The sequence below is a fragment of the Solea senegalensis genome, linkage group LG19, assembly GCF_019176455.1.
Source record: "Solea senegalensis isolate Sse05_10M linkage group LG19, IFAPA_SoseM_1, whole genome shotgun sequence".
Classification (NCBI taxonomy): domain Eukaryota; kingdom Metazoa; phylum Chordata; class Actinopteri; order Pleuronectiformes; family Soleidae; genus Solea; species Solea senegalensis.
This window is the reverse complement of record NC_058038.1, coordinates 13792293-13818984: the sequence shown is the minus strand read 5'-3', so window position 1 is coordinate 13818984 and position 26692 is coordinate 13792293. Positions and strand designations below refer to the sequence as shown.

The 26692-nt window shown below is 42.6% G+C and overlaps 1 protein-coding gene across 1 annotated transcript; it reads right to left on the bottom strand.

The window, feature by feature from the left end:
• On the bottom strand, window positions 1–26692 carry LOC122785329 (Na(+)/H(+) exchange regulatory cofactor NHE-RF2). Its single transcript, XM_044051073.1, has 6 exons — window positions 25988–26692; window positions 24362–24655; window positions 9410–9637; window positions 3168–3321; window positions 2459–2577; window positions 1–2370 (listed from the first exon to the last, which is right to left on the bottom strand). Exons 1-6 carry the CDS (start codon window positions 26207–26209, stop codon window positions 2206–2208), a joined length of 1182 nt encoding a protein of 393 aa, XP_043907008.1. The 5' UTR covers window positions 26210–26692; the 3' UTR covers window positions 1–2205.

The following is a 26692-nucleotide window of genomic DNA, read 5'->3' as shown; positions in this document are numbered from 1 at the left end:
TGCAATTGTCACACTTTATTGAAATAAAATGCAACCTGCCATATGGTTTTAATCTATATACATGTGCATGTTGGTTACATCAATTTGCTGTGACTGTCACAACATAAAGTGAACCCTGTACGTGTTCACAGATGAGGACAAGATTCACCGGTGCCAGGATAGTGTGAGAAAGGTTGTCCACAAGCGTTCTCTACCTTTGCACCCCCTGCCTGCTACACATATCAACACTGCTTCTGTTTCAGCATGGACACATAAGGACACATTGAGACCCAAATGTGTGTGAGCATAAGACAGCTGTCTCTTCATGTCATAATCCTCAGTAAGCTCCATCTCTTCCACTGAGATGCTCCAGAGCATCTCTGACCTCGCACATTGCCTTCATCCTAAAACACTTCATATTCTTTCCCGTCCCTTATACCTCTGCCTAGGAGATTATATTTTTGGCCGCATTTGTCTGTTTTTTTTGTTTTTCTTTTTGCGAGCAGCACAATTTAAGACAGATTTTAATGACATTTTCTCTGGGATGTTCTGTAGGTTGGATGTGGTCTGACTGATTTTGGCAAAATGTGCTTATACTTGAGAGAATGGAAGCCACTGTCAACTGTGTACACTAAAGCGAAACAGAAAGCAGTGAGTTAGCTTAGCGTAGCGCTAATACTGTTACATCTGCATACAATTTGCATTTATATTTCTAAGCTGGTGCCAATTGGAAAAATCGACGCACCCGTCGTTCAGCATTGTTCTAAACACTTTCCTTTTTTTGCACAAATGAAACAAAAGATGTGTTTATTAGTAGGCAGATTTGGGTTAGTGCTGGTGGTTTCTCCCTAATTTCCAAGCTAAGCTAACGTGCTGCTACTTTCACATTTGCCATACATTTCAATCTACATACATACATAACCCTGCCTGAAAGTGTAGCTCCCAAAATCTTGGAATGTCCCTTTAAATAGAAACACACCTCCATGACACTTCCACATCAGTGAAATCCCTCTGCTTGGACTTCATGAACAGAAAGAGGTCAAAACCAAACAAAGCCGGACAACACACGTACTTTTATACTTGTCATGTCCTGAGAAAATAGATTTTAAGTTCACCCAATTTATTTTGTTGTACAATGTCTAATACTGACTTAACGTTGGCTGCCGTAGCCTTAAAATATGTGGTCGTGCAATCCGAGCAGCTGTCGACCTTTCCATTTATCAGCCTGCTTTCGCATCACAGTTAAAAGTGAAATATCAATCAAACAGTAACTGAAAGTGACACCTGAATGTTGGGCTTATTGTTCTTTCCTTCACATTCGTCCTGAGTTATCCCACAGGGAATCAATCATTAGATTTTTTTTCTTAACATATTTTTTTTGTTCATTTGTCGTTAGGGACATTGTGAGACGATGAAGTTACATCTGAGGAAACTCCTACTCTAGTGCCAAAACATATTGAATCCATGTTTGTGGTGTAAGTGTGCCCTCTGCTGTACATGTAACGTTCATCAAGCAACTGAACCCCAGGGAACTTTACTAGGACACACTTTCCATGTTAGTGGTGTTTTACGGAAAAAGAGGTTAGTGTTGATAAATGACAAACTAATGTAGATCCTCTCTGATTAAAGCTGGGCTAATCTGACGGGGATTAGCTGGTGCATATCACAATTACTTTTGTCCACGTAAGAGTACAAATACACGTAGAGTACATGGAGAGCGTCTCGAACTCGTTCACAGTGATCTTCTGACTGATGGGCCAAAAAACGTCCGACGCGTTCACAATCATTAATGTCACAGTGTCCACAAAAGTATTTCAAATAAAGTCCACGGCGTTCATTTGTAGTTGTTTATACTTTTAAATATAAAAATAGCCGCCTCCCCCTGTTTGTCTGAAGTGCTCCTCTGGGAGGAGGCAGCGTGATTAGAGAAGAAGAGAAAAAGCAACAGGGATTCATGAGAAGTTAGAGACAGTGCTTCCACTTGATACAAGTACACATCTGCGAAGCTGATCCTCCATTTTGTTTTGTTTTTTTTTTCTTTTCATTTTGAGTTTATCAAAGTCTAGATTTGCAAGTTGCACTTTGATGAGGGTTAGATGTTTTAATTATAGGAAGAGAAGATCTTCTTTTTTTTTCCCTCTTTCTCTAAGAAAAACATGATCTGCGCAGTTGGAAGGGAAAGCGCTCTGTCCTCTGGTCTTTGAAGTATCCTCAAAGAGGAATGTCTCAGAAATTACTGAAGAGTTCGTATTTCCTCATCCAGTCCATCTGTGGTGCCTTCTTCTTTGCTTTGGCTTGCGCCTTCATCTTTTCCTCTGCTGCTGTGGCGCTTAGGCTCAGGCCCATCTCGGCGAATGGGTCCAACAGCTGGCTGCCCATGTCGTCTGCCAGCTAGACCGGAGAGTGCAACATTATCAAAGGGTTAGGGTTGATTCAAAGACAGAAGGGATGAGAGGACGTACTTTAGCATCACACCCACCTGTGTGCTGTTGCCCTGGCTGCTGAGGTCAGAGCGTGTGGACCTGATGGACTGTGTGGTGGAGCTGCCGTTGATCTGAGGGCTGGGAGAGCCATTGGATATTGACGGCCCATCATAGTCTGTGACATCAACCAGTCAAACAATGCATCACAAATCACTTCACCTTACATTGTAGTCATTGTATTGTTAATATGATCCATATTACATTCTTTTAATAGAAACAATGTTATGGTTATTATCTGACTATTTTTATTCCTTATTCATTCAAGAGTCTATGACGAGTCCGGAAGGATTTGTTATCTTCTTTGTAATTATTTCTGAGGAAACTATAGGAATACATGAGACGCTGTGAAGGAAGCAGGTTTGCTTGCATTTGATTGTTTGTGTAACTTTCCATATGTTTGTCAGTGCAGCTTCACGTGAAAATGTAAAATGGAAACTTAAAGGTCCAGTATGTAACATTTAGGAGGGTTTATTGGTACAAACTGAATATGCTTCCCATAATTAAGGAAAAACAAGCAGCCACAGCATGCCTTTCACCAAATATTACTAATAAACTGTGCTAAATTAGGAACCTTGTTTTGTTGAGGACGCTAAAATATCTCTGATTACTTCCTTGTGTGGTATGACTTGACACTGTTGCATCTTGGAAGTTTGAATGTGCAGTATTTCCTTTAAAAAAAAAAGAAGATAATGGTTACAGTCCTACCTTTAATATGACTGACTGTGGGGATAATCCCCCTCTTCTTGAAGAACTCATCTGCGTCCGGATCCACCACCAGCAGCCAGGTCTCGTCCCCTCCTTTCTTTATGAAGGCCACTACCTCTGCATGTCGCATGCCCTCAATGTTCACGCCATTTACCTAGAGAACACAATCAGAGAAGACAAGTGTGTTTTCGGTAAAAAAAGGAATATGGGTTTTTGTTGCGATCGTTGGTTTTTACAGCTATTGCCATCACTGCACCGCACACTTAAAAAAAAAGACTAGGAACCGTTTACTCTACTAACTGATTTCATTTCCAGTGTATTCAGATACCTTGTTCTGGTCAGATAACAATTTCTGTCTCACTGAAATTTCTTCATTTATTTTAATTCAGTAGTGAAAATGTGGATTGTTATTATTTAGAGTAATGTGTATACATATATATATATATCTATATATATATAGATATATATATACATATATATATGTATATGTATTCTTTTTTTTACATTAACCTTCTGAAACTTTTTTTTTTAATTTTGAGTTAAAACAGCAAATCCCCTTTTACCAAAAACCTCACCAGGTGATTAAACCAGCAGGTAGTGGTATTTTTTTTTTTTTTTGAACATACGGCATGCACCAACAACGTGTGCTACTTAAGTGACCCAGTAGGGGGAGACATGCATCAACATACAGATTCATACTGATGCTGTTTTTTTTTTTTTACTTTCTGAACTACTCTGCACAAACTTGCTCAAACTCTTGTTATGTATTACCAATTCTCACAACAGTGAAGGCATTTAGGACAGCGACGTGTCATAAGGTCAGATAAAATAATCCCTCATCAGTCCTACAATGGGGGGACATTTGCTCCAAAATGTGCAACAATAGAAGAAGACTTTTCACACAAATTGCTATAAGACCAAAATAATACAATAGCCTTTTTTTGTATGGCCATATCTAGATGTGCATTTGGAGTCCTGTGTTTCAACTGCTATGTCTCGACCTTGGCTTCTCTGTGGCCGGCAGCTTCGCACCACGTCAAGTTAGTGTTGGTACACATTTAATTATTGATGGCGCGACTGAGCTCCGGCTATAGTGGGGGTGTTGGGTGTCACAGACCTGAGGGCAAATTAGTTTTTTTTTATTCAATTTAATTTACTGTGTTTGATACAAAGAGAAAAACAATAAATAAAACAGAGAAGGAGAATAGAAAGGGTCTGATTTATAGGTGAGGAAAATGTGTAGAGAATAGGGTTGGGGATGAATGTGTATTGAGACGTGCCATTTAGGGAGGGAGGGAGGGGTGCATGTAGAAAGTGGGATCAACACATTGGAAAAAGCTCCTCTCCTCAGACAGGTCAGATCAGTCAGCCAGGAGGAAAACAAACAGACAGTTTGATAAACCGAGAACAAGCATCTTTGTATTCAGCCCAACAACAGGTGTCGTGTCATGTTTCAGAGCCTTTCATTAGCAGCTCGTCCCACATAAGACAATCCACTCTGTTCGCTGCCCACTGAACTAATTATTACATGCTGAAGGAACAGTCCTGAAGCTTATTTCTCATGGGAGGTTTCCTCAGGAAATCTCTTAAAACTACTATGTGTGTGTGTTACCTCTTTAGGACCTTTTCTGATATGAACACAGACCAGTAGTCCTCATGGAGCACAAAGCCTGGTCTTAAAGTGGCATAATTAAGTGATGCTCTGTTAAAATTAGGATTAGGATTCACATATGATTATTTTGTGAATTGTGGTTAGATTAAGATTAGAGTCAGGTAACAACTGGTTATAATTAAGGTTAGGGATGTACACAGCTGTGAATATGATGCATGCGATTTGTGTGTGTGTGTGTGTGTGTGTGTGTGTGTGAGTGTTATACATGACTGAAATGTTTCCTTTTGAGAGTCCAGGATATTGGAAAAACTGTTCCAGATGAAACAAAGACTGATTCAGTAACTGTATGGCATTGTTGCCCGGCAAACAGCCGTCATGTTTTTCCCTGTGGAAAGAGTGAATGACACGTGATGTGTCAGCAAGTATTACTAGGGGTGGGTCAACATATCGATTTGGTGATATATCGTCGTCCTTCTTCGTGCAATACCTCTAATCTCAGGGCAAATATTGATATTTTAAAGTAAACATTCCCTGCCAGTTTTACTCGCCAGGCATCGCGACTTCATGTCTCCTCGTGGCCGTGCTGATGAAATGAAAGAGGGAAACTTGGGAGGAAGAAGCGGGAGTTTATTGCAGGATAATGGCAGAGAAAGCTACATTAAGAGATGTCCCGTCCACGTTCAATACATAGACTATTATGCACTTTGTTGTGAATGAATAGAGAAATCCTGCACATTGATTATCACAGAATCGTTGTGTCGCGATATTATTGGTATCGTGGACCATGTAGCGCGTATTGTATGGTGAGGTACCATGTGGTTCCCACCGCTAATGCGTCCACACAAATGCTTTGTCAGTCAAAGTGAAACTTTGATTTGGACTTTTTGTTTATAAAAACAAGCCAAGCAAAATTTAAATGTGACATATTTCCAAATTTCACAAATTCAGTCCGATTTTCAATCCAATGCTCAGGTGAAGCAAAAAAATAAAAATCACTTTCATCAGATTGCCTTTCGGTTGTGCTGAAAAAATGCACACACGGGGAGAACATGCAAACATGCAAACTCCATGCAGAAAGGCCCTTCTTGCTGCAAAGCAAAGAACGCTAACCGCTACACCAACCGCGTGGCCCCATTTTAATACAGTAATGGAAAAAAATTATAAAGATACCTCTGAAGACAATCTTTTAATTTAACATGTTCAATCTCTGACAACATATCAGGGTCCTATGTTGCATTTCATGCAAGTGTACATGTGTTGTTTTATCACAGTGCAGCTGATTCATGGGCTGTCATGGAATTAACCCCGTGTGTATATGTGGGTACAAAAGTCATCTTTGATGTCGCGCTGTTGTGGTGTCAATACCTGCGCCGCCGCACCTGAGGCAGAAAGCTGAGCTCTCATCCTAACGTAGCACAGTGCTATCTGGTGCTGATACACCTCCAGACTAATGGGGTGTGGCGAGAAAGAAAAAAAAAGAGGGATCTGTTATGGTCGCTCACCTCGCTAACAAGCCGCTGACAGACGACACACACACAGACACACACAGCCAAGCCAAACTAGATACACTGAGGTACAGTTATTAAGCCGGTGTGAAACCACAGATTTACCAGAACTCTTCAAATCGAATAAAGTATACATTTCACAGCATTCCACGGGATATGAAAGATGAATACACATCACAGAATGAGCCTCACTCTAAACATGTTTCCTCTTTACACATAAAGTACTGTGTAAACGTTTTAAGTCGCCATCAGATTTGTTGTTTTTGCAATGCTGTAACGACCACACAGTGTATGTTATTTATCTATCTCTTTATTGGGACACATCCAGAAAATGGATGCATGTAGTTTTACAATAACACCTTTTTCAGATGTAAGGCCAGGTTTATTCACGACATGTTGCTGCATTACATACACATGTTGTATGAGTTAAACTCATTGACAGCTTCACATTATTCCACTACAAATGCAAATTTGACAGACTTTTGCACAGTGCTGTGTATAAAGCCTACAACTTCTTCTTCTTCTTCGGCTTCTCCCTTTAGGGGTCACCACACCGGAACATCTGCTTCCATCCTGTTCTCTCCCTTGTGTTACAACTGTCCTCCTTTATAACATCCTCACTACCTTTACTCCTTGTATCTTCACCTGTCTCACTGTCATTCACACACACACACACACAAACTTAATCCCTCCATCTCTCCAGGCTCTCTCCCACCCGTCCCCTACTCTCACTACAAATTACAAGACCATCTGCAAACAACATAGTCCACAGAGACTCCTGCCTGACCTCATCTGTCAACCCATCCATCACCATCGCAAACAAGAAAGGGTTCAGAGCTGATCCCTGACGGTAATCTGTCTCTCCAGTTGCACTGTTCTCGTACATGTCCTGCACCACCCTCACATACTTCTCTGCCACTCCCGACTTCCTCATACAATACCACAGTTCCTCTCTTGGCACCCGATCATTAACTTTCTCTCCTTCTGTGTGCGTCTCCATCAGCACTGTCAACGCAAAAATCACATCTGCGCTACTCTTTCTTGCCATGAACCCATAATTTTGAAGTCAAACTACTTATTAAACTACTTATATACTTATTGGTGACCCCTAAAGGGAGAAGCCAAAAGAAGAAGGTTCACTTATGGCTCAATTTGCAATAAACGTGCAATTTGCTAATTGCATTGTTTCAAAATACAATTTCAGTTTAATTCAGCAGCCCTATACCAGACACATGTAAAGCCTGCAGTATATTCCCAACTGAACTGTGTCTAACCTTTGTCTCCGTCCTTGGTCCAGCTCTGCAGTCTGGACCCTGATCTACAGCCAGTAAGGACAAAGGTCATGGGAATGAAGGGTGAATGTTGTGTGTGTGTCCCTCAGATGAAAAACTGCTTATTCAGATCATAAGACTGCTGATAACATGTTTTTTTAGTAACCAATGGGAAAGTCGACTTGTCGCCCATACACTCACATATTAGGGAGATTTATGGAATTTCATAAATCTTCAACTCAGTACATTTGGTACCTGTTGAAGACTTCCCTGTTTTTCCTGCATCTTCACTTCACTCCTTCCTTTCACTGTCGTCAAACGCTGCACATCTGTCTCCATTTCTCTCCATGTTTCACAAGAAGGAACATACATGTACAGTACGGCCAACCCCCTTCCTCCCCCATGTCTCTCTTCCCTCTTGCCCCAACAATCACACTGCTCTATACTCGCCTCTCCCCTCTCTCCTCCTGTCTGACACAGTACAGATCGAGTCCAGACGCCAGACACGAGTGTTACTCCTGCCACTTTAATTGCAGCGGTGTCAGTGTAAATACAAGGAGTCACATCTGTGTTCAATCAGTAACCTTAACTTTTCTGTACCTTTACAGACCAGGTTCCAACACTTTGTTTAGATAACTAATCCCAGTTTTTGCCATGCAAGACATGAAATTGAGACCATTATTTTTCGGTTAGTCACGATCTTTCTTTGTGTTTAACCAGAATATGCACTAATAATGTTGGTAACATGAACAAAAACACGGAAAACGGATACCCCTGCATTTCACATCATTTGGTCGAATATTTGATTGATATTCAATTGAATGTCTGTTATTTCTGTAGAACAAGTGAAACAGTCCGTTACACTTAACTGCAGTCTAGTATATATTAATATGCAGAAGTCCGGTCATTTTGCCAGTGGGTAGCTGGTCAGAGACGTCTCTGCTATATACAGTGGAGTAGTTTTCTATTATTAAATTAGATATATGTGGAGAGAAGAAGACGTGCTTTCATTCTTTTAGCTCAGCGTCTTAAACCATATTCTAAATATTATATCAAGCTTTCTTAATGTAATATTTTCTATCACATATCCTCAGAGTGGCAAAGCTGAGGATGGACAGGGTTAGGAATGAACATATTCGAGGGACAGTTCAGGTTGAATGGTTTGGAAATAAAATAAGAGAAGAGACGTTGAGATATTTTGGTCGGATGCAGGAAGGAAGGACAGTGATTGGATGATCCATTGTGGCGACCCCTAAAGGAAAAAGCCAAAAGAAGAAGTAGAAGATCCTCCATGTCAGGGTCATGGGGGAGGACCAGTCCATCGCAGGGCCAACATACCGAGACAAACAATCATTCACTCTCATACTCACACCTCCCATCAGTTTAGAGTGTCCAATTTCCCTAATCCACATGTTTATGGAGTGTGAGAGGAAGCCAGAGTACCTGGAGCAAACCCATGAGAACATGCAAACTCTGCAAAAAGCGGGATCCAAACCGACCACCATCATGCTGTGAGGCAACAATGCCAGCCACCACTATGTGGCCCATACTAAAGAATTTATAAAATGGCTCAAACGTACCAATGCCACGAATATCACCATCATTTATCACCTCAGTCTGTACAATATTCATGATACTCCAGTCTGTGTCTATGATCCTGTACTATCCTGTACTTGATGCTCTACTATAAGCATCACATACCCATAAAAGCCACTCTACACTGTTTCACCCACACACATACACATTTGTGGTGCAACACAAAGCTTTTTTGCACGACATCATCGGGTTTCTCATCTCGTGTCCACACCTCTGCAGATCTCCCACGCCTTTCATCCACACACTCTTTCTTCCTACCTCAATGAGTCTGTCCTGCGGCCGCAGCCCAGCGTGGTCTGCAGGGGAGCCCGGGTCCAGAGAGCGGATGTACTGTCCAGGTCGCGATCGATCGCTGTGGAGGTTGAAGCCGTAGCCCATCTCAGATCGCACCAGGTGGCACAGACGTGGAGCGAGCTCGGACGGGTTGACCTGCAGCCGCGGCTGGGACTGCGCCTTGGTGTGAGTTTCGGCCTGAGCGAGAGCCTCCTGGAGGAGAGTGACAAAAATAGACATTTGTAATGTAATAAGTGTCATTCGGGAATTCTCTAATCATGCAGGGAATTACTATCTGAACTGGGATTATAGCGGTTACAAGTACTATTACTATGATCTTTGGTCTTTGTGAACAGAAACAAAGTAACTTTGTTTGTATGCTGCCTCCTTCATCTGGGCTATCAAGCAATATTGTCAGATCTGATTGTGTGGGATGGGGGGGGGGCAACTTTTAACATTTTTACTTCCATCTGTAAAGCAAATAACTTTCTGTGTGCGTGCAGCACAGGTGACACGAGATTTAAACATCACTAAAGAGAGAGAGAAAGAGAGTCCTTAACCAGCTTTGTGTGAACTCATTTAACAATGGCTTAAATGTAACGCACATTTGTCCTTTTCCAAAAGTGACACACTACAGTGTTGAAGAGACCTAAAACAGGGACATGGCGCTTTATGCAGAGCGTGTGATGATTTCCGAGACGTGCCAAGAACAAATGGTTCAGTTGCTGGTCATTTATCACAAGCCTGCAGGGCGAACCCGAAAATCAAATACCCCAATCATCACTCCATCCACTTTGACGACTGAAGTATTAATGATTAGTGAACTGTAGAGCAACAGTCGCGTAGAGTGTTCAGTCGTAGGTGTCGCGTGTTTTAATAGCTTTTTTTTCATCTGTGTCTAAATGGCGTTTGTTCCAGCCTTGTTGACGACATTTAAAGCTAAAACATTAGCTGTATGACCTACACAGACCAGAGAATCCGTTGTACACATACATCAGATGTGTTACACAACCTAATTTTTTTTGTTCTTTTCTTTTTTTTTTACAGAAGCAGCATCACGGTCCAACATGCTAAAAATACATATGAAGTATGTGGGCAGGGTGAAAGAGACACAAAGGTACTGCGGCGCTCCGGGAGAAAATGACGACTGGTGAGGACTCGTCGATCAACCCAGTAAGTACTGCGATGTTATTGCAAATAAACCACGACTGTGTCTCAAACACCGCATCCCACTGCAGCTCCCAACCACAGATGGAAACATGGAATTTCATTTTTAGGCACTGGGTTCCTCAGCAGTGATATGGGCAGCTTGCCCTGAGAAGGAGGGATGGAGAGAGTGAGAGAGCGAGAGGCAGAGATGTGGGGGTGGAGGGGTAACGGCAGAATAATTCAGAGCAGCTCAACTTTCATGAATCCCTCCAGGCCCTCCTTTTCCTGACTAAAGAGGAAGTATTTGGGCTGGGCAGCTGGGGTGGAACTTCCAAAGGAGAAAAATGTATTAAAATAAAATCAAATGTATTAGCATTCTGGGATCATCAGGGCAAAGGAGAGGGAAAAAAAAATGGCACAAAGAAGAAGAAGCAGAGGAGGGAGAGAGTGTGTGGGAGGGACAGAAAATTAGACGCAGCATGGAGGATTGAGAGAGAGAGAGAGAGGGAGAGAGAGAGTGCAAGCTGAGAGTGCAGAGAAACACGGCAGACAGATAAATGAAGACGACAGAAGTTTCCAGTAACGGGGACGGGGAGAAAAAAAAGTTTGCAGTGGAACTCCTCTAACATAAACAGCGGGAGTAGCACAGCTGGGAGTCATTATGTGGGGGAGTCGCAAGTGTCTGCCAGTCTAACCTCTGACTGCCTCTCAATGCCTTTCTGCACCCCACTAATCATCCCCCGAGGCCCGTGCCATCTCTTTAACTCTGTGCCTGTGGCACTGGAGTGCTTTTAGGGCACTTATGAGTGGGTCTTTTTTGTGCTGTGGGGTTGGTTGGTTTTGTCGTAGGCCTATGTGCCATAGCGGGGGGGTGGGGGTGGGGCGACAACAATGACCCCCATGTGTGTCCTCTTCTCTGAGCACATTAACCTGAGGGTGGAGAAAACTGCGTGGCCTGAACGTAACCGCAAAATCTCTCCGAGCCATGAGATCACCAGAGGCCGCGCAGTCACCGTGTCTGTTTGAACTGCGGTGGTGTTTCGTGGCTTTTTTGTGAAAAACAACAGAACGAGATGTGACATTTTTTCCCCCCTTCGTCAGCAAACTAGGTTGTCATTAGGAAAGCAGTCGGTTATCAGCATTGAACACTTTTTCAAAACAAGGGTGGAGAAGCAGCAGGAAAAAGATCCATGTTTTTTTTTTGTTTTTTTTTGGACAGTGACTGCAGGGCTGCTCAAAACAAGGTGAAACGGAACATTTGGCTGCTCGTCTGTAGTGGAAAACAATATGGAATATTTAGTGCCTGCTGCAGAGCATTATAGAGTCTCACATGTGGTGACCCCAGTGTCCTCACTGTCGGAGGATGTGCAGATAAAGAGAACATGTGCCACCACATGGATTCTTTGTTTCTCTGTGAGCACACACACACACACACACACTAGACTGGGTGTTACAGTACATACACATAAAATGACTTTTTGAATGTGTTCATAGTGATTGATTAAGGCGGAGGTGGCATAAATATCAATTTCTGTCAATATCTCTTGCATTTCTCATCCAAACACAGCCAAAGCCTGAGTCACCTGCCAAGTTTGAGGTCTTTAAAGCAACATGTTGGACAGTTATGCGATAAACAGGCCGACCGTCAGTTGTTCCTTGCAATGTATAGATAGGTGCTAGAATTTGGACTAAACGTTACAGCATCAGAACACAGAATCAAGGCTTTTAACGTTGCGCAACTCTTTAATTCTTGACTTTATTGCACTTTAGCGACAAGATTCTAGTTGTCATAAAGTTGAATTCTGATTGTTTTAAGTCCAGTTTGGTTGCGCTGCGGGTGTCAATGTTGGTCTTTGTCCCTTTTGCTTTTATCGATTTCGACATTTAGGGACAGCACAGCTCTGAACCGAACAGAGCAACAGTGCGTCTGTCTGTGTCTGCATCTGTGGATTCACGAGTCCTGACTGCACGGGCGAGTCTGAGTTTTAGTCGGTGTATAAGAATGAAGACATACAGGTTCCATATTTAACACACACACACACACTGAAACACAAACACTATATTTCCTTCTGCGTGTGACCACTGGCAGTGGCGGTGGTAGTGGATGAAACTAGATCGCAGGTTGATGAATAATTGAACGGTGGCCTACTGCAATAGATGGATCATGATCACTAACCCTTTTACAGCCAAGGACCACTGGCTCCCTGTTGGGTCACAATAATGGGCTGCATGTTCATGAACGTGTGTACATGTCTTCATTAGGCTGTGAGAACAGGTTTGGATAGATTGCGGAGGCTTACGACTCGGTTTTGGGGTTAGAGTTAGAGTCAGAACGACATTTAATTAGGTTCTCGTTTGCAGCGCCACTCTTCAAATTCTCCCTGGATTCTAAATTCTAGTAGCATTCTAAGACAAACGGAGGCTAGGTTAAGGTTAGGGTAAGGGGTTAGGGAACGCATTATGTCTATGAACGTCCTCATACACATACAATTTGTGACCCACCATGAGTGAAGCAGCCACAAGTCAGTATTTTCGTTTTAAATGCACGTCGAAACTTGTGTTCCATCAGATGATCATATCATAAGATGTAATGGGAGCATGTGAGCATCTGCTATTAAAAAGAATCCTACACAGAACACTTTCAAAGTGGAAAACGAGTTACTGGTAGTCAATGGCCGTTCCACTGTCTCTTCAAATGATCGTTTAGTCATAGAAAGACAAAGCGGCTTTTGTTCACATTTAATTGTCTTCAATTAACCTTAATCTAATGAACATGGATTAAATCAACAGATGGTTTAAAACCCCACGTCCATTTTGTCCATCTGTCTCTAATTGCCTGTCAGAGAACTCCCACAGAGACACATGAAGAATGTGCATAATCAACCAAATAATTGCATTTAATATTTCAAATGTGTGCGTTTTTTTTTTAGGTGTTTGTGTTTCACGGAATACAATTGAAGGAAGCTTTTTTTCTGATATGAATACTTTGTGTTCTTTAATGTCTGATGTGCCAAACTTTGCCTTATTGCATCTGTTAAATATGTTTCAATGTTTAAATATGTTATAATCGATATGAATACTCTCTATACCGAGGAACATGATTGAAAGGATCACACCTGGACGTTTCCCACAATCAGCAGCAGCAGCAGCGATGCCTGCAAAATCAAATTAAACATGGTGCACTGAATGGAAACATTGCTGACATTGCATGACACCCCATGAAATGCAAACAAGCGCCGCACAGGGGACTTTTGCTGATGTCATGGTTGATAACCTGTTGCCACGGAGACAGCAGCAGTGTAACCAGTCAAACAAGTCCAATCTGTCAGAGTGCGTGAGCAGCTTTATCATCAGTCGAGGAACAAAAGAGGTATACGCACTATACGTGTCAAGGGTGATAAATCACCCGGAAATCACGCGCTTCTTAAAAGGTGTCACACATTTTGCGTGTCATATTTATGATACAACGTGTGTTTGTCCTAAAATTTCATGTCAAGAAATATCTGCTGTGAAAAAGGAGGCAAAGAGCCACACTGACTAATGCACAGTGGGCCGAAACACAGAGAGAAGGGAATGACAGCTGGAGAAAAGGAGACTAAAAATGAAAATCAAGGAGTGGGGGGGGGAAAGTGACAGTGATCTTGGACAGAGAGCAGGATTCAGTGAGATGGTGAGAAATAGGGCAGGCAGAGAAAGAGAGAGAGAGAGATGATACGAGACATGCGGAGAAGAGGACGAAAGCCAGAGCGAACATGAGAATGCAAGAACTGTCCAGAGATCTCGATAACCAACAAGTCTTCCCACTGGTGTTGAGATGTGTTGCATAACCGCTCTGTGACATAAAGAGAGCTGTGTGTGTGTGTGTGTGTGCTACCTGCTGTTTCCTGGTATCATACCAAGCAATGTTAGGGTGGGAATTAATTAAACACTGCGAATAAATACAACTTACTTAAAAAAAAAAAAGAATTCAGTGTACACCAGGAGCTGCAGCAACCTGATCATGCTGCCATACCGGCTGTGTTTCAGATTTGTCCCGATTGAAATGTACAATTCCGTCGTTTACAAGGGGCGCAAAATGAGCCGATTGTGTGACGTCGACAGGCGTCAAGTGTTGTCCAATACAAAGCTTCACTTCCACTTCAGTAGTAAACAAACGCTGCACATTTACGCGGGTTAAAGGCAGGAAGTGGTGACCGCTTGGACTGTTCATGTCAACACAGATCCAGATGACGATCAGCATACGCGCGCTCGTCCCGAATGACATTTGTTTCCGAATGGGCTTCATCGAATCAGAGTTTTCAGACTGGCATGTTTACACGTCATATTTTAATTCCGATCAGGCTTTTATTCTGGTTACTTGTGCCCATGTAAACATAGCCACTGTTCTGCAGTGTATCCAAAAACAACAAGACCTTTTCATCAGCTTTGATTTGTTTTACTGTACGTTGTCTGTGCCCAATACAAGGCCAGTACTCCTCATTATGAAGCCCTGGTTTAAATGGTCCAGCAAATATTTCACAATAAAGGCCTTGTGGGAAACAATTCATCGAAACAAGGAACAGAAACGCTTGTTTTTTTACTTTAAACAGATGCAGAACAGGACACGTTTGTGACACAGGCAACAGCGGCCGACCGACAGAGATAGACTTTTTTCACTTAATCCACAAATCTAGTCAAATAAACGAATAGCTTGGCATTTTAGGAAATATCCTCATTCTAAGAATCGCAACAGGAGCAAACAACGGAAACCTTAGGTAATAAAATCAGTAGAAAAATGTAGTTGTAATAATATGCTGTTTGCTCTTTAAAGAGGCATAATTCTCTAACAAGTATCCAACATCAAATTCAGAGAAAGCATATTTTAGTGAGGTTTAGGCTGTAGTTAGCTTTGGACATGTGACCTTGTTTACCCCACGCTAACCTAACCAGCCAAGACGCAGTCACAAGATCAACAGCGATCTTCTAATCCAACTTTCAACATCAAACTGTTCATATTTAAGTGTTTTTTTTCCTTCTTGTAAATCTCAGTCTGTAGATCTTTTTTTTCCTTCCCCTGTGTGAGTCATTGTGTTTTGATTTCTAGTGACAAGAATTTGCTGCAGGAATATTTACCAGCAGGATCTGGTCTTACAGTATGTCTTGATTACTCATGGATGTGTGTGTTCCTGGCAAAGATGTTGTAGCAGGAACAATAGTGCAGAAGTCGTTGAGTACTTTGGCAGGTGTGCAAACGTCTATTTGCAGGTTTCTGTCACTCATTATGCAATGACTGCAGATGACAAGTGAGAAGGAAAGCCATTTCTTACCCTGCCAGTACGTGAAGGACAGACGGCTGATGAGCTGCTCGCTATACTCTTTGACAGTGGGACCTAAATATCTGATGAAGCAGGCATGGATGTTGGTATTTGTTGTCATGCAACAGCTGCTGCAGACGCCTGCAGCTCCACGTCTAATGAGTGCAAACACATTGGTCTGGGTGTTGTTGCTCGCCCGTGCCTGTGCCCGCTTCTCTTATGGTCGGAATAATTAGCACCGACCAAGACTCTGTCTCTCGCATCCCCCCCAGAGGGTCACTTCGGCTCCAAATGATTGGTCATCTCAAAACAAAAGTACATTTTTGACCTTGTTTATCTCCTGTCGCAACGGACACTGCACGAATCGTACTCTACACACTCAAATGTCAAGCCTTGCTTGTCTTTTGACGGTTCAAACGTAGGTTCGACATCATTGCAGCAAATTTACGAGGACTTACAATATGCCAAAACTCTAATGACCCATAATCCCATTTACTGTTTTCAAGATCAACAATGAAATATGGACAGAAGCTTTAACAAGGCTTTAAGAACAGAAAAGTTGTTAAAGCCCACAAGAAATAAATGTTTTTTTTAAACAGTAAGGTGAATAATAACTGCACAAGGCCTATTGCAAGTTTAAATCAAACTGAAATAATAAATAAAAAGAATTCTCATTATTTATTTTTTGACACAGCTTATGTTTTACACTGTATTTATATATTCAGTGTAATAACTCTGACTTAAATACTAAATAGTTCAAATACATATTTGCATTTCAATAAACACATCTTTTCATTTATTCAATTATTTTTTTCTCTACATAATTTTACCAAACATGACAAAACGCTGTATGAAGCTGAATGTTCCTGTATTTCTTATGGACACACATTTAAAGAAATGATATACACATGCTTATCACAGTGATTACATTAAAGAGACAGTCTCTCACTGTCTTTCACCAATTCACTTTTCCTTTAGCTTTTCTATTTGTTTCAAGAGTCAAACCCTCGATGTCACAGTGTTTCATAGCGTCCTTCTTTGTCCCCTCCCTCTTATTGTTGAGTGCCTCATGCTAGAGCCTTACATCACTTTGGAGAGTAAAGAGTAAAGAGGCTGCCAAACATGGCCAACATTTCTGCTTATTCGCATTTAAATAGTGTGGGCTGCTGAGTGCTGCTATGTGTGTGTGTGTGTGTGTGTGAGAGTGTGTTCTCTGGTTATGTTCATCTATCTATTTTTTTAACATGTGTTGGGCCAGCAGTTGATGTTGCTGATTTTAAGTGTGTGTGTGTGTGTGTGTGTGTGTGTGTGCATCCACACCCTTGTTATCAGTGCGTTGCAGATATCCCTCATCCCCCGGAGCATACGGTGGCGGCTGCTGATTTGCGTGTGTTTTTTTCTCACTGTGCAAACAAAAACGTGCGTGAGTTTAAGAGTTTAAGAGTTTAAACGTCTGAATACAATTTGATGATCACTTAATGATCATTTAAAATCATTTTTGTGCACACGTTTCTTTCAGGAGAAAGAATTGTCTTGGTCACGGCAGCATCTCTGACAGGTCTGCGGGAGGGTGTAGCTACACTAAACTCTCGGCTTTAACTCAGTGTAAATATGATATGGAATAATAAAGACTTTGCCATCTTAAATTCCAGTCTGGCTTGAGTGGTACAATCTGTGGTACAGTCTGCTGTGTTCTTGAAGCATTTGACTCAACGTTTACTTGAATGAAACTCAGCATTTTACAATGAATTCATTTCAAATAGTTTAGTACTTTTCTTTTTTTTGCCAAAATGTGTTAATGTTCTACAATGGCAAAGAGACACTGAAATAGTTTTTTGAAAACAGGATTACTTAACTGTCCCTCTGAACTCAGGAGTACCTCACGACGATATCCTCGGCCCACTTTTTATTTTTAAACATCATTGTCTTTTGGGGAAAAAACAGTATAATATTTATCTACACAAAAACAATACAATACAAACAGTTTTGGTGAAATGCAATAAACCCTTAGGGTAGCTTGATGATTATTATTATTATGGGATGATGCTGTAACATCTTTTCATCACCACAAATTGTATCTATAGCAATTAAAACACATGCAATCTGAATTATTTCTAGATGCCGTTGTTTTATTGCTCTTGGGTTAGACTATGGGAAAACAGACCCACCAATTTTATACTCATTGAGAGGTTTTCCTATCCCAGTAGCACATGTTTGGTCAAAATACGGTGCAGTAACAATGCTTCTCTATCTCGCTTTGCTTATTCTCTTTTAAGTATTAGTTATGGGAATATGGTGGGTAGGTCAGCTGAAGGCAGGCTCAAGATTGAGCATTGTGCAGCCTACACAACAGCATTACTGGACAGGAGAGGGGGAGAAAAAGAGTAAGTCCTTGAAAGCACTGTAACCAGCTTTGTGCATTCTACTCTTACAGTATCTGGTCATGGTTTGGCAAGCGACGCGCGCCCTCAGTTTCGGCCTTCCTGTCACCACTGTGTTAGTTCACGGGTTTATTTCTAATCCTGACACTCACTTTGCTCTGTGCCTTCACATATTTAGTTTGCGTCTGCTCACTGCCTCACTCACAGCTGTGAGCCAGCACACATTCCCACACACTCTTTAAGAAAAACACACTTAGGCATTTGTTTCTGATCCGGTCCCCTCCGGTATCTCGCACCAGTTAAATCGTAGGCCTCCTTCCCCCTGTCCGTGGGAGAAGAGTGGACGTAATGGGAGCGAGGCTATTGTATGCTTATGGATCAACGGGGAATTCTGTAGATGGAGTGGAGGTTTTGGTTCATGTGTGTGAGGAGAGGAAAGGATGTGATCAAGTATGAGAGAAATCCCCTCGAATTGATTCTTTGTGCTGAGGTTGTGAACATGCACTCTCTGGCAGACTCACACGGATCGATGAATCACACCACGCCCAAAGAGACGGTCAAGTCGGTATCTATTGGTCGAACAAGGGGGACGTTTGAATATATTATCAGCACTGCATGGAGAGATAATAGACGGTGACACACAGCTGTGTTCACTCTCACACCCCCACAAACACATTAAACACAATGCACTCAGTTTTCTCTCCCCCAACACCCGTCCGATTATGACTTTTTCACATCCAACAGGCCTTGTTTTTACTCCAGGGTTTCTCTCTCTCTCACACACACACACACACACACTGAATGCAAACCCCTGCAAAATGATGTAACGCAGTTGGTATTCCAACTGGGGGAGGGGGTCAAACCCGAGCCCCAGATGTTAGTGAAAAGCAACTGCTCAATCTCACCGATGTAAGGTCACCTGAATTCAAACTTTGGTTCAAAGCTGAAATGTCTTCACCACTTCACTAATATAATTTGGCATTCCAGGTTAAATAAAGATAAAACTTTTTTATGCAACTGTTCCATTCATTTCTTTGTCTCCTGCTCTATCTTACACATGAGGGTCGCGAGGACCTGGAGATAATCCCAGCTGACATTGGGTGAAAGGCAGCGTACATTACAGGCAGCTCGCTATAGGTCCATCGCGGGCCAACATACAAAGACGAGCAACCATTCACTCTCATGTTCACACCTACAGTCAATTTCGAGTGTCCAATTAACCTCTGCATGTTTTATGACAGTGGGGGGAGGGGGAACCAGAGACAGACCAGTGCTTGAACTGGCGACCATCTCACTGTAAGGCAACAGTTCTCGCCACCACCCCACCGTCTGACTCACAATTGTCCCAGTATCATGATATGATATAACACAATGCCCTTGTTTGTCAGAGCAGCAAGACATAGCCTCACATTTGGCAGGCAGAGATCACAAAGACTAGGACTACATCCACACAACTCTGGTGTTATATGCTCTTTCATTAGCGGGGACATTTGTCCACTTATCCCAGGCGAAATGAAAAACGCAACCCCAAGGAGAATAAGAAAGGGAACGGATGAGACTCTCGCGCAGTCAACCATCAACTCATTTTGTGTCGTTATAAACTAATTATCGTTATGACAGGAGGTAGTGAGACACGTGTCAGAGCAGAGAGAAAAAAACCCCCAAACATGTTTGTATGTGAGTGTCATTGTTACGTGGTCATTGCTACAGCAGTTCTTTCTCCTTTTCTTTTTTAATGAGACAGACGCTCGTTCTCAGAGAGCTTGTGTTTGTGTTTATTCAATCCTGACCCCATGAGCTCATGCCCTGACCCTTAAATGCTGTTCATCTCTGTCCATGGGTTTCTCACGCAGATCATGATCCACCAACTTCCCTTCCCAAATCTTGAAACATGTCACAATAGCTCACACAATCACTGCACCCTCACTTTCAGCTTAATAAACATTGAGTTTAGTTTTTTTTTACTTTAAATTTTCTTTTACCGACATCCAGTCACATGGTTTTTGGTTTGACCGCCGATACTAATTATCATTTCAGCTCATCTCTGGTCTCAAAGTGTGCGTGTCCTCTAACTTGTGTGAGCACAGACGTGTGCAATTGTCGGTGTTTTGTACTTTTCCACATCGCTGTGCTTTTCTCCGTGTCTTTGTCTATTTAACAAAAATGTTGCTGTCTGTTTTTTTTTTTGTTTTTTTCTTCTTTCCAGCACTCCATTTCTGCTGTGGACCGTCACCATAGCAACGGCGGTGTGGTGTACTTCCGAAACAAGCCTGATGTGACAGAACAGGAGTGCAGTCGGACGACTGGAAAGAACAACAACAAAAGACCACAGCACTGTATGTTTGTGTGCGTGGTGATGGAGGCCTCACCACCAACAGAGACTCAGACCAGAAAGAGAAAAGCAGAAACTACCAGTGTCTCTGTATGCATGTCACTCAGTTATGATAGATTGTTTTAATTCATGTTTAAGAATTTACTGCAGCCCTGTGTTCTTTTAAAGCTTGTCTTTTAAGTCTGTAGAAAAAAACCTGTAATTGTGTTCATCTGACTTTAACTATGTGTGTGTGTGTGTGTGTGTGTGTGTGTGTGTGTGTGTGTGTGTGTGTGTTTGTTTGCAAGTTAAAAGGTCACAGTGAGAAAGTGACACCTGGCACTTTATCTCAAGTGATGCACTGGCATGACACACCTCAGTGCATGTGTGTGTGTGTGTGTGTGTGTGTGTGTGTGCAAAGGAGGATACAGACAAACACAGAGCGCTGACACCTCAGCTGTGTGTTCAGGTAAAATGATGCATTTCATGTTCAAGTCATAATGTTCTTTGTCTCTTCCTTGCCACCGTTCAGCGTGTCTGATGCCGCCGGCCGGCTGCCACCCTGCCCTCCCCCGAACGACAGAGCGAGGAGCGAGGACAGAAAATCGAGAGACGACAGAGAAGAAAGTGAGTGAAGTGTGTCCGTGCCTCAATTTGAAGCAATCTCCTCAAACACTGATGGAGTCAGAGCAGAAAGACATGTCTTTCTAGTGTCTTCCACACTCTGGAGTTTAGTTAGGTGTATGTCTGCAATTATTTTCAATGGTTGTTAAATGTTCGTCACTATAAATTATAACAACAATCGGTTACATCTCAATGTCCATACATATATGCATATGCTGTATATACTAAAGCTTTTTATTATATTGCATGCTGGTAATTATTGTTTTAGTGGAAGCAGCTATGTCTAAACTTGACAGGGTCGAAAGAGGGAGCTGGAAATACAGAAAAAAAGCACTAAGCGAGCGCAAACGTCCACCAAGGCCACTCAGTTTCTCAGCGTCATCGCACTCAAAAGAAGATCTGTGCTCAGAAAATCAAATTCATTTTTCCGCGCACCACAACATAGAGCGCCAGAAAACTTGGCAGAACACAGTGGCATGAACAACAACAAAGCAGGCCTCACCTGTATACAAGCTCCCGTGTCTACCAGGATTATATGAGGTTATGTAATTCACAACAATAATGGCTTATTAGGGTCTGAAGATTAGATTTCTTACAGCCTAACGTGATTGATACGTAATCCTGCAGTAATGGGAAGATGGCGAGGCCGGGAGGGAAATACTGAGTTAAAAATGAAAGGAACAAACAATAAAAGGGTGGTTGTTGAAGACACAACCTCCCATGTCTGCAGACTGCATGCAGACATAATGATGAAAACAGATACAGAGTTTGTGGGTCAGCAGTCGCCCCTCCACCCACTGTTCTGCTGTGTCACAAATCATGATCGAGGCAAACATGAGAGGAATGCAACAAAAAGGAGACCTGGCAGATGAGTGGTCATAAAACGGAGGAGAAATACTGGTGGATTTGTGTAACCTGGGGAACACAAACACAAATACGCAGAAAACCTCGGGCAGGGATATTTATTGAGCAAATGTGGAAGTGATTATAGTCGCAGGTTTCTTGTGTATTCATGTACCTGCCTCTGTGTAAAGAGAGACGATGCTGTGTGTCCTCATGGACTGAGACAAAGAGAAGATAAATGTATTGCTTTTGCATATTATTCTATTGTCATATTTGTCATAATGCAACCATGACAATTCTCAGGTAAGTCCTGAAAGGAAAAAAGTGTGTTTTCTTTCATTTATATGTTGATTCACTCTGTTATTTATGAGTGACATCATAACCGATGACAACTTTATGAAGAGCCATGATGAAAAAAGCTGAAAACGTATAAGAACTAACTTTAAAATGTGTGTATTGGCCACGGCTGACTAATGGTCAGCAAACTTAATTAAATCCCTAGGTTTCAGAAACACCCACATGCACCTGTCCCCTTCACCTGCAGGTTCTTTCTCTCCCATCTCGCCCTCCACTCCCCCCACTTCACGGTTACATTCAATATTCAAATGCAATCTCTCCAAAGTGAAATGGGATGGAAGCGAATGCACGACACGGACAGTGTGTCGCTTCTGTCGCTTCCTGTCACTCTTTCCCTTGTCGAAAAACAAAGAATCAAATATGAGCAGAAACAAGCTGCTGTTTGCACATTCCCCAAATATAAGAATAAGGAAAAAAAAATATCTCACTGCAAACTGAGCAAAGTATCATTCGCTCCGCCCTCTGAGTTGAGGTAATTACACTCCGTTGATTGCCAAAACTCCTCACCAGCCGCACGGACAGAAATGCTACTACAAAACAAGACATAAAGTGCTGAGTCTGCCTGTTACAAGCTTCCTCTGAGATTAGGCCGGACAAAGAGACCTCCAAATTTTGACAAACACAGAGTGACAGAGGAAGGTTTTAATGCAGTAGGCACTTTATTTTTAACCAAACAGTTTGAAACCACTGTTTCAACTAAATCGCAAGGATTTGCCCTCTGAATTTGCTGCTTGGCTTTTGGCTCCCGCTGAACTTTCTCTCTACAGTTTCAATTTTTAATTGGAAGTCATTAAATTGGAGAGAAATTGGAGAAAATGAGAAACCTCTGCGCATTTCCTGAACTTCAGCTGGGTCAATCCAACCCGACTAAGCACTGGGTGGGACTCCTCCCCGCAGCCATGGGTCACAAAGCCAGAGCCGAACAAAGACAAACCCACACACACACACACAGAATAAACTGACTGCTGTCATTGCTCACAAATTGGCAGCACAATCCTAAGTGAAAACACATGTTGTGTTGATAAATGCAGAAAGCAGAAGTGGAGCAGCCATCGCGGCTCACTGATGGAGCGCACGTGAAACTGAAGACGGTCAGACCTTCGTGTTCCGACAGAGACACAGCGAACGGAAACACATGCTGCTTTTCAATGTCAACAAGGCAAAACCAAACAGTGAATTACAAAAACAAAAACAAGACAAAAATGACTAAGTACAAATAAAGGCAGAGAAGATGAGATGTTCCCTCTGGAATATCACAATAAATCACTTGTAATGTGATATTTATCTTTCATATACTGTATATTTGACTATTTCCAAGGATTTCCTCTTCTACAGGGTCACTGTGTTGTCTACGTCCAGATTCCTAACATCGAACAGGACCCGCCCTCTGACCTTTCTTGCCCCCTTTGACCTCCAACACATCTGGAATGCTTTCAGGCAGCCATGTTTGTCCCGTGGGACCCCCCCACACACGCACACACAGACGTGCGCGCATTCAGAAACAGACACACACAGCACATGTGCATGGAAGGCGACAGAACAGGATGGAAACTCGCATAACATGGACATAATCGAATCTGAAACTGGCACGGCGGCAAGTAAAACAAGTCTGTGGTGAAAGCTTGAGGAGAATCTGTGACTCAAAGTGACTCACTATCTGCAATCTGTTCACTAACGTGTGGAGTGTTCTTTAAATCTCGGAGAAATCGCCAGGAAAGGCGTCCGTCTGAGACACCTTGTATTTTTAGTCTGAAAAAAATATGTCCAAGTTATTTGTTGATTTCCTAAAGGAGAGGAGAGAGAGGACTTATTTGACCGCATATAGGTTTTGAGATGAACTTCCAGGGACCTGCGCCTCATCTCAGGTTCAATTCATGGAGTATAAGCAACTTCAAGTTAAGAAAATAAGGGGATAAACATTTAATAACATGCTCAATCTTATTACCCTTAGTCCCATCTTGACGGAGGCCCGTCTTACCTTTTTTGCGGCTTTTGACGGTGCCCTCCTGGAGGGCTTCTGCACTGGGCTGCTCAGCGAGACCGGCTGCTTGGACACCGAGCCGTTCTCCCGCTTCTTGCCGGGGGACGATGGGGCCGAGGACGGGGAGGGAGAGGGCGATGGTGTCGGGGAAGATGACGAGCGAGGGCCCTTCCCGAGAACGGCCATCTCCTCCGTGGCTGTGAGTCGCAGGCTTCGCAGACTTTCATGTGTCTCGTGGTCCACCACCAGTAACCTTGTCTCCTGGTCTACGGCTTTGATTCTCTGGACCACCTAAGTGGAGGAGAGTTTTTGGAAAAAAAACAAAACAATCATTGATATATAACTTGAAACTAAATATTAGAACTCCTCCACTAACACACCGCTATGGTGGCCTTCACAGACCAGAAAGGTAGACTGTCCTCCAACGAAATGTAAAACTATGGGTCATATCCAGGAATTACGTACTCATTTGGTACGTTTTGAAAATAGGCGCCCCTAGTGGTAGTATAAATAACAGCAATCTGGTACCTTGGGTAGTAGCTTCAATGATGTTTCCACCTGCAGTTTGCATAGTGGTTAAAGCATTGTACCTCAGTGTGATTGACACAGGATTGACTCCCACATTAGACTTTTACTACTTTCTATTGTCTTTTTCTGTTACTGCCTTGCTCTGTCTTTTTTTTAAAACCCTAACCTCAATAACACTTGTGCCTCATTAGGTTAAAAAAATACTCAAAATGTACATCCTGACCGGTGTGTTTGTTTGAGCTGCTGCAAGAAACACCTACATTTTTATACTTTTTATACATTTTGATATTTTTTTTGATTATACATAGTTTTTAAGGCTACAAAACCCAAGTGATTATACGCTCCTGATCGTATTAATTCCTGTGCTTTTAATGTAAATCGACTTTGGGTTACACAAATAAAATGTAATATTATTATTTTTACAAACATACTTGTGGGTAGTAGCCACCTTCATTCAACCTCTGCCAATAAACGGTTACATTCTGGACATTTAAAAAAGAACCAGGCCTGGGAGCTTCAAACACAAAGTGAAGCCCATACACTGGACTTGTTGGGACATTATTGCGCAAGCCTGCTGACTGTAGCTATAATCTGACCAGCAGCCCAGGCCACAGTGAAACAAACAAACCCACATGCAAACAGATGTGGAGTCAGTTTGACCATTATGGAGTTCATGTGGACAGATTTACAGTCGTGATATTTCAAGACATCTGCAGGATCCTGCGTGTAAACATTCATCAGTGGCCTGCTGGTTTCACCAGAAGTGATCATGTGGAACAATACTAACAGCTTATAATTATAATAATAATACAATATATTATTAAGGAGACAATCTTGTCAGTTCACCTGCAGTGAGTCCTTCACTGGTACAAACTGTCTTTCCAAACAACTATCAAGTGAGTTCCAGTCACGTTATTTATAGCAACATGTGGTTGTTAGTAACTAAATAACTTTTGACTCATCACACCAGGATGAGGAAAGGAAGAGTGTTGTTCGTCAGGGCCAGGGACGCACGCGCCAGCGCGGTGCGTGACCTGTTGATGACCTCCAGCACATCCACGCGTCCTGTGGCGAATATGAACGTAGTCCTCTTACCTGATGGTGTGTCTCTCGTTCAACGTTGGTCCCATTCACCGCAACGAGTCGGTCCCCCGCGCGCAGTCCCGACGCTTCTGCGGGGGAGCCAGGCTCCACTTTGCGGATGAACTGTCCACTCTTTCCCTTTTCGCCATGCAAGTGAAATCCATAGCCGTTGTCTGCTTTTGCCATGACACAAAGTCGCGGTTTCCTCTCGCTGGCCATTTCCCCCTGTCGCATGAAGCCCCCCTGCAGAGTTCAGTGAGAGGAAGATGATCGAAAAATGCAAAGATGAGGTTTTTTTTTTAAGAGAGCGGGCGCACGACTACCAAACTTCCACAGAGCGAAAACATGTCTGCCCGAGACGCACGCTCTCTTCCAAACCAGAGGAACAGAACATACGAAGTTCACAGCTTTTTACAATCCAACAGCACGGAATTCAACTACTGTGAAAGTTGAACTTCAGCAAATGATGCTACCACACGTCTATCGGCACGAGTGTCTTTGGGTCCAAGCTGACGCGCGCGGCTGGCGACTCCGAAACTGACCCGTGTGCGCGCGCACAGAGCTCAGCACCTCAAAACCAACAGACGAGCATCATCCATGTCCATGCAAACGTGCTCAAATGTTCAACTGCCCCTCGACGTTCATCATAACAACCGCTCGGAGGACACGCGCTCCCCAACTCCAGCCGAGTGTACTCCGCGTCGAGTGCGTCAACAG